The following is a 9285-nucleotide window of genomic DNA, read 5'->3' as shown; positions in this document are numbered from 1 at the left end:
ACTTGCAGGCAAGGTTATTTAAGGTATTGTGTACTGTAAGATATGTGTGTGTTTGTGAATTCGTGTTGAATAATTATTTGAATAATTATAAAGTGTTTACTAACCCAACTTTTAAAAAGTATTTTGCTAATCCCATTTTGAGACTGTTAATAATATATCTGCCTTCAACATTGTGAAAGATGTAAATATAACTGTTCTTTGTGTAACTACAAGGCTTAGGGGAACAAGAAAGAAGACATCCACGGTTTCCCTATCTTGAAAACGCTATAATGTATATTCCATTGTGCTAATCTAAACTGATTTTGCTGTTCACCACATAGCATTGCAATTTAAGGCGGTTTTACTGCTGACTGCAGAGTATTTCACAGGAAAGAGCGAAGGAGCACATGTGGGGAATTGAGGGGTAACAAGAGGGCAAACTGAGGCAGACACTGACTTCATCCAATGACCACCAGATGGGGGTCAAAAAGACCCTCAGAGATATAGTGGGAATGCGCCTTTGAAGGCCACCTCTCCCAAGAACTAATAAACATAACCCAGCCTATTCCCAGAACAGTCATGGATATGTATGAGAATAGTTACGAATATATATTAAGGTACGTAATAGAAACTAAAAGATTAAACTTTACAGCGTGCGTGTGAGTGGAGCGGAGACTCCCCATGCACCCAGTGCTGTTTTGCTTATTCAATTTTATTAATTAAATTAAAACATTAACAGAAGAATATTGAGTCTCGGTCATTTATAACATGTACTCAGTGGCAGAATGGATAAAATCTTGTTGCTGAAGTGCATCGACACTTACCCTTCTTTTTCCACTTAGCCATTAACTCTACTGGGATGTCATGTATCATTGCTGTCATTTCCCCCAGCTGCTGATAGGATCCCAGCAGAGATGACAGAGAGTATTTTCTCTCATAAAGAGATACCATTATCTAAAAGTGGGAAGCTTCATGACTGATAACTAAGGCTGATACCTTGCTGTGCAGTATCCGATCCACTAAGGAATCCTGAAAGTCATCTGGAGATGGAACCCTTCTCCCACGATCGTCTTGCAAATAAATACTCAGAGTATCCATGCTGATCCATTCATTTGTATCTCCCATGGAACTTTTGTTCAAAATAGATTTTAATTCCTGTGCTTCTCTCACTCTCCCACATTCCAGATGTTTCCAAAACCGGAGATTCAGTGATGTGACTCCTCATCTGCTCTGGATTTCTGAAGTCTGTGGTACGTAACAGAGACTTCTTTTCTGTCAATGGAGCAAAGTCAGGTACAGGAGCTGCAGCGAGAGAACACACAAGTCCAGAGTCTGGTGTAGCATCCACTGCAGCTGCTTCTGTTGTTACATCATCTGGGGCCAGCTCTGTGTCTGATGAGCCATCAGTCTGAAGAGCTTTTCTCCATGAGCTTCGAATTTCAGTAACTAAATGGAACAAACCAAGATAAAATTTCAGTACTTTAATAACCAGCCTCAATCGTTCTGTTTTTCTTCTGCACCTTTGTTAACATACACAATCCAAGAAGGAAACTTTATAGGGCTGCTTTATCTTGTTTACACCTAAGTATCCTTCCTCAACATAAAGGGAATTCTACATAGAAAAAAAAAATCCATGTTAAATCTAAACAGTATTCAAATCTTGGAGGCCTACTATGTCGTATTACAGAATAAGTGAGGCATTACAGTAACTTCCTGCTTCCCTGCAGTAATTATTTTTCTTGTGTGACATGCAGTATAAATTTTAATCAATGAGTACTACAAGAACAGAGGTATTGACTTACGCAGATTCTCTGGAGTTCGAGGAATTTGTTTCCTTGTTAAAAATGGGTTGAAAGCCAGTGAGCTAATAAGATCTTCTAATGGCATTGCTTTTCCATCATCACTCTGGTGATGACTCTGAGGTGACTCAGACATCACTGCTTTTGTAACTTGTAGAATGTCAGACAATGGTAAATCCTGAGAAAGGAAACTTGTTGATATTGTAATGACTGACAAATCCTACTAAAAGAGATTCAGCATAGCACTTTATAGTCTAGTGTTCTTACCCTTGGAATTGCATAGCATCTAAATGAAATGGAATGTAAATAGTCCTGTACCCACCCATACCTACAGAGATGTTGAAATACAGTGTGGGAAGCGAAAATTACATTATTAGTCCTGCAGAGGCATTTTCTGCAGGTGACTGCAGGTGGGTGATCTCCTCATGCTCAGTCAACCAGAAATGGTGAAAGGAGAGTTTCATGTCACTGACTTCAGTCCCCTTCATTGGCCTTGCTGCAGCTACGTTGTGGCTGGCTCAGACCACAGGCAGAGTATGCCCATGTCTGCTGAAGGTTGTTCAGGTGTTTCCTACCACATCCCTGTGGAAAGGAGAACCAGATGTTCACCTTTCTACTCTAAACGCTAAGTTACAAACCTACACTTTCTCTTTTTAACTTCTTAACTGGGAATGCCCTGATCTTTCAACTGCACAGGTATGATGCTGCCTACTCTTTGCTGAGATCAGGGTTTTGCAGCTCATCTTGGTGTCTGCAGGCTGAGCAATGAAACATCGCCCTGGTTCTTGATTTTGCTCTCTGTCGTGCTCCTGCTGTCAGTACAAGCTGGAACTGTGAAGAAGCCTGTAACTCTGTCTCCTGTTCTTTCTGATTTCTTTCTAATAATAGGAAAACTGCGCTAGAATTTGCAGACAAAGCCTACACAGCTCTGAAGCATTGAATCATATCACAGATACGGTCAACACTCCAGAAATCTTGCCATTCTAGCTAATGACTAAGAATAACTTAAGTGGGTCTTTAGAGACATTCGTATTTTCCTTCCTTAGCACAATTTCAGGAAAAAACTCAATGCATTGAGACTTAGAAATATTTGCACTGAATCACACTAGCAATCTATTGCAAAGCTGCTTAAGTCTGACCAGTGCTGCAGCTAAAAAACCATCCTTTTTCCCCTTCCCAGTAAAATTGTGCAACTTTGCCCAGAGAGCATTATGTTCACTGTTAGGAAGTTGAAATGAAATACTTGGATTTAACCCAGGTCTTTTTTATTCCTGTATTTTCCCTCCTTTCAAACCACTTTGAGAGTCACGAGGCAAATAAGCTTCCAGCTGACTCTGCACAGGAAGGAAATCTGGATTTCAAAGTACTAGAAAGTAAATGATCCAATTAGGTATCAGGATATTAGAACTCTCCAATCCAAACACAGTTATTCCTGTTGAATGATAGTGGCATTTGTAGTGCCCAGGCACAACTACACAGAGGTTGTGTTCATTAAAGTGTGGAGATGACCGTAAAAACTGATGGAGATGACAAAAAAAAAACCAAAAAAACTTTTTTCCACAATTGGGTGTCTACTTAAGGTTCTTTTTTTTTAAGTTCTTCCTTTTTTTTTTTTTTTTTTTCTTTTTTTTTAATTCTTCTTTTTCTTGTGCCCTGGCACAAGTAGCCACCCACTTGGTGCTCTTCCCAGCAAGAGCCCTGGCCTTTGAGTACAGCACTGCCCCTGTGAAGTGCAGTCAGCTGAGAGCATGAACCTGCCTACTCTTTTGCCACTCGTGGTGCCACCAAAGCCCAGGCTGTCATGTATTGCTATTTAAATGGTATTTAAAGGGGTATTTAAATGTCTCAGGTGCTCCTGTAGCCCTGGGGGAATAGGAGATGTCCAGACACCACTGCACTGTTAGGCAGCTCACCTTGTCTCATGCCTAGGGAACAACCTCCTTCCAAAAAGATGGTCCAGCAGAGTGAACCACAAGCTTATACCATGTACCATCATGAGATATTTATTAGTAACATGTTAAAAGCAAGAAGTTTAATGAGATTGAGCCCAACACAAAGTAAAGCCTCACTCAGAGATCTGGCATTTCCAGTGCCATACCCAAAGTTACCGAAGTTTCAGGTTCTTCCATCATATTTGCTGGGAAAATGGTATGTACATTTTGGATGTAACCGCAGCTTTTGGAATATATTCAAAATATGACAGGCAATTCCATCTGTCTCCAGTTTTGAAAATTTACAAGCTCTACACATTTTGGAGACCTCATAGGCATTAAAAATTGATTTTACTTAGCATAAGCCAGCAGTGCTACTTTCCCTTCAAAATGTGTTACAATTTTATAGTAAATCTAATTCTTCTCCCATAGATATTAATAGTTTCCTGTGTAACACAATCTTGAAAACATCAGGGGATAGAGGAGGGAAGGGAGAAGGATATGAACCATATGTTACTGGAGGGTTAGTCGCCCATCACCATAACCAAGCAAGACAAAACTAAAACTGGATGACATACCTGCAGATGGATAGAAACAGGTAAGTCTGCAGCTTGGTGGAGAATTTGGAAACTTCAAGTTATAAAGTCAACTGGCACTGATTGCGATATGTAATAGCAACATCCTAAGCCTGCAGTGTCATTTGGGGTATGGTGTGTTTAGTGCAAAGCTTTGACAATAGTTTAGTGTAGAGCATGACAACACAGTAGCTTAATACCAATGCAGCTCTGCTCTATATGCTGTTTAAATATTTGAGTTATGATAGTCCATTGAATAGCATGTTTCAAAATATCACACTTGATCAATAAAACATAAAAATGCTTAGAGAACAAGGCAATGAAAACTTGTATTTTTACAAGTTAACCTTTAAAAGGGAATTCAAGTATCTCAAGGGATACTTGAGAGGGTTTGGACAAAGATTTCCATTTGCCATATTTTGAAAATATTGCAAATTATAACAAAACGTGCCTGAGGTATGTTTGTTTTATCGGGGTCTTTGTCAACAATTAAGATGCTTACCTAAACACTGATAAAAGACAAAGATACACACCTAGCTCAGATAGAGAGAAGTTAACAATATCTAAACACAGAAGGAAAGATTTCTGCTTGCATATATCAGCTTTTTTTTTTTAAGAGCCTCACTAAAGCTATTCCAATGAATACCATCTGGTGACACTGCATACACAAAACAAAGTGATCAAATTTGTGTGTACCTTTTTTCACACCTGTGAGTCATCGTCTGCATGACAAGTAATTCCAAATGTACTTTGTACTTTTTCCAAAAGTAAAAAGTCCAGTTTTTGCCACTGCATACATGCAGGTGCACTGGAGTCAGACTTTCAGTCATTTCAGCTGCATAATCTCAATGCTGCGTTCATAATCCTTTTATTTCCTGACTTTCCTCATCATTTTGAGTTTTAAGACAAAACTGTTTCTGTACTTCAGTTTACACCTCAATGCCAGCTCTAGTAATATGCTTCTATATTTTCATGTCATAACAAAAATAAAAAACAAAAACAAAAACAAAATAAAAAAAAAAACCAAACCAAATTAAACAAAACTAAGCTAAATGAAAAGAAAACAAAGCAAAACAAAATAAAATAAAATAAAATAATATAAAATAAAATAAAATATTTTAAGTGCTACGTAAATGCTAGCTATCTCCTAGCACTATTAACTAGCTGGAAAATGTGCAGCCGAGAGGCAAAATCCTAAGCTGTTACTGTAACTGTGCAAATGAAACTCTTGTCCCTCTTGCCCCTGTTTTATGTGATGGAAACAAGACTGAGAAGAAAATAACATCACCATCTGACATTCACTAACCTGCGCCTTTTTCACTACCCACATCCTTTGGGACAGGGCAGAGAGTCTGCTGCTGTGCACCAGCAATTTCCTCTTTAATGTCAGCACACGTTTCCACTGGTGTGCAGATCTCTTTTAAACAGTGGCAGCCAGCCAGAATAAACAGTCAGGACAGGAGTTATTCTGATATTAATATTTTGCTCTGCACCTGGAGTGCTGCTGGGTGGGCAGGAGGTACTGCTGGAGATGTTACACACATGGTAGACCCTTGGCATACTTTGGTCAGCAATTTAATGAAAATGTGCTCTTTAACACCGTAGGCTGAGGAAAGACAAGCAGGAATACAACAGGCATGGAAGCATTCTCTCTGTAGCAGGGAGGGCTCTGTAACAGAACCTTTCCCAAGCCATTCACAGCATGCTGCACAAGCCCATGTTTGAAACAGGCAAGCTTACACCAGAGGCAAGTAACAGATCATGGGCAGGCAATCCTTCACCAGTGTGATCAAGGGCTTTCTGGAAGTGGGAGCACCTCTTCCTACTTGGTCAATATCCAGTGGAGATTACAGAGCAAAGACTGATATCCTGATAAATCAGTGACAACCTGCCTCCATGACACCATGAAAAATGGTACTGCCTGCAAAGCCTAGACCTGCTGCTGGACAGCAGGACACCTAAAACTCAGCAAAAAGTTAATTAGAGAACACTGGTTACCACTCAGTGCTTCCCGGCCTTACAGTCCCAGCACTCATCCTCATGCACTCTGTCAATCCATCCTCACTTGAGTTTAGCCAAAGAGAATCAGAGGCTTTAGCAACTTTCTGATTGTGGAAATTTTTCTCTAGCCTTTGGTATGTTCCTGCTTGGTGTATTTCCTGGCCAGTGATTCCTAGAAGATAGCAAGACTTGCAATTCAGTAGCTCACTCTTCAGACTCTGTGTTTTCTGCTCTTGCAAGAGCAGGCAAGCCTTACTATTTTGGTCGAGGGCATGCTCTGAAGAAGCCTTCTTTGCCTCAGTTTTCAACAGTAAGACAGGTTGTCCTGAGGACAGCTGGCTTCTGGAGATTATAGAAACAAACAAGAACCTGAACAGCCCCCCTGTAATCCAGAAGGAAACAGTCAGTGACCTACTGAGCTGCTTGGATCCCCACAAGGACCTCCCAAAGGGTGATGAGGGAGCTGGCCGAAGAGCTCGCCAAGTCTCTCTCTATCATCTACCAACAGCCCTGGCTCACAGGAGACATCTCAGATGATTGAAAGTTGGCGAATGTCACGCCAATCCACAAAAAGGGCCGGAAGGAGGACCCAGGAAACTCCCAGACTGTCAGCCTGGTTATGGAGCAAATCATCCTGGGAGCAATCACACAGCATCTACAGGATGGACAGGGGATCAGAACCAGCCAGCACAAGATTAGGAAGGGCAGGTCCTGTCTGACCAACCTGATCTCCTTTTATGATCGGGTGACCCACCTGCGGGATGAGGGGAAGGCTGTGGATGGAGTCTGCCTGGACTTCAGCAAGGCCTTTTACACCGTCTCTCACAGCATTCTCCTGGAAAAGCTGTCAGCCCAGGGCTCAGAGAGGAGCACTCTGTGCTGGGTTAGGAACTGCTGGAGGCCCCCAGAGAGTGGTGCTGAATGGTACTGATCCAACTGGCGGCCGCTCACCAGTGGTGTCCCCCAGGGATCAGTACTGGGCCCAGTTCTGTTTAATATCTTGATGGTTTAGATGAGGGGATTGAGTCCATCATCAGCAAATTCACAGATAACACTAAGCTGGGGGGAGTGTGGATCTGCTGGAAGGCAGGAGGGCTCTACAGAGGGACCTGGACAGACTGGAGAGTTGGGCTGATTCCAATGGGTTGAGGTTCAACACGGCCAAGTGCCAGGTCCTGCACTTTGGCCACAACAACCCCATGAGGAGCTCCAAGCTGGGCACAGAGTGGCTGAGAGCAGCAAGGCAGAAAGGGACCTGGGAGTCTGGATTGACAGGAAGCTGAACATGAGCCAGCAGTGTGCCCAGGTGGCCAAGAAGGCCAATGGCATCCTGGCCTGGATCAGGAACAGTGTGGCCAACAGGTCCAAGGAAGTGATTCTGCCCCTGTACTCAGCCCTGGTGAGGCCACATCTTGAGTACTGTGTCCAGTTCTGGGCCCCAGGAAGTCTCCAGGAAGGAGACTGCGGTGCTGGAGCAGGTCCAAAGGAGGGCAACTAGGCTGGTGAAGGGACTCCAGCACAAGTCATATGAGGTGAGGCTGAGGGAGCTGAGGCTGTTCAGCCTGGAGAAGAGGAGGCTCAGAGGAGACCTCATCACTCTCTACAACTCCCTGAAAGGAGGTGGGAGCCAGGTGGGGGTTGATCTCTTTTCCCAGGCAACTCTCAGCAAGACAAGAGGGCATGGTCTGAAGTTGTGTCAGGGGAGGTTTAGGTTGGATATTAGAAAGAATTTCTTTATGGAGAGGGTGATCAGACATTGGAATGGGCTGCCCAGGGAAGTAGTGGATTCTCCATCCCTGGAGCTTTTTAAAAAGAGACTGGATGTGGCACTCAGTGCCATGGTCTGGTAACTGCAGCAGTAGTGGATCAAGGGTTGGACTTGATGATCTCTGAGGTCCCTTCCAACCCAGCCAGTTCTATGATTCTATGATTCTATGGTTCTATGCAAACGGAAGTGGTTTCTGCTGGTTCACTCTGCTTTTCACCAGTTGTACTAAACTCCAGGAGCAAGAGGGACTGTGGGAATCACTAGCCTGCTCACTGGATGGGGAGTTTCTAAGGACTCCTTGACAGACCCCAAATGGCGGCTGCTCCTCTTCATCTGCATTACACTAATGAGCTCAGACTTCTGACAAGCAGGCATAAAGATGTCTAGCTTCTTCATCTCATGCTGGAGAGAGAAGGCATGAATACAAGAGCTTGATGGAAAAAACTTCTCCTGTTGAAACAGTGGTGCTACAGGGCAAAACAGGAATGAGGCCCATGAAAGCCTCTGACAGAGAGTCAGAGTTTAAACTCTGTCAGTTTTTATCTTGACACTCCCAGCAGCACCTGCAGCAATGACAGGACAAATAAGCAGCTAAGTCAGCAGATACAGTCAATGAAATGTCATTTACGAGACCCGCAATAAGTATTATCCACACCAATGCAGGTCTATCATACATAGGAAAGATGGAGATTATAGCCTATAGTCTTTGACTTACCACATGGCTCAAAGTTAAAGAATACTTCCTAAGTGCCAAGGTACAATGCCATTGTTAGACAATAGAAGATTTCTCTCAGAAACCTTTTGAACCTTTCAGTTGTTGCTGAAAACCCCCAACTAGACAGCGGAATCCCAAACCTAAACTGAGCATTTCCTACTGCATCAGCCACACCTGCCTTTAGAATTGGCAGCTCTTCAAGGGCATAGGTAGGGGAAGGACTTGCTAGAGCTTCTATGGCAGGATGAGAGAAATGGGTGGTGTTAGCTGTTAAGACTTTATGAACAGGCACTGGCACCTCCTAGGTCTCTGCCTTGGTTTAGTGAAAGCCAGAGTAGCCACATAGTTCACAACTATACCTGTGATGACAACTGAAGTAAAAAATAAGATCAGGCAGCAACACCAAATAACATCTAACAGACAAGCAACAATCTTTGAAAACCTTTTATCTGAAGATATGTATTGATAGAAATCACTGTGGACTGCAGCTTTTGTACTACAATCAGTACAGAAATTT

General features: G+C 42.7%; 1 protein-coding gene across 1 annotated transcript; it reads right to left on the bottom strand.

Moving 5' to 3' along the window:
- Window positions 1–963: 963 nt before the first annotated feature.
- Window positions 964–1914, bottom strand: LOC115599913 (HAUS augmin-like complex subunit 6). The gene is made up of 2 exons (XM_030467594.1): window positions 1782–1914; window positions 964–1425 (listed from the first exon to the last, which is right to left on the bottom strand). Exons 1-2 carry the CDS (start codon window positions 1912–1914, stop codon window positions 1088–1090), a joined length of 471 nt encoding a protein of 156 aa, XP_030323454.1. The 3' UTR covers window positions 964–1087.
- Between the last annotated feature and the right edge of the window lie 7371 nt (window positions 1915–9285).

Source organism: Calypte anna, chromosome Z, assembly GCF_003957555.1.
Source record: "Calypte anna isolate BGI_N300 chromosome Z, bCalAnn1_v1.p, whole genome shotgun sequence".
Lineage (NCBI taxonomy): Eukaryota > Metazoa > Chordata > Aves > Apodiformes > Trochilidae > Calypte > Calypte anna.
Note: the sequence above shows the minus strand (reverse complement) of the source record. Positions and strands in the feature narration are given on the sequence as shown.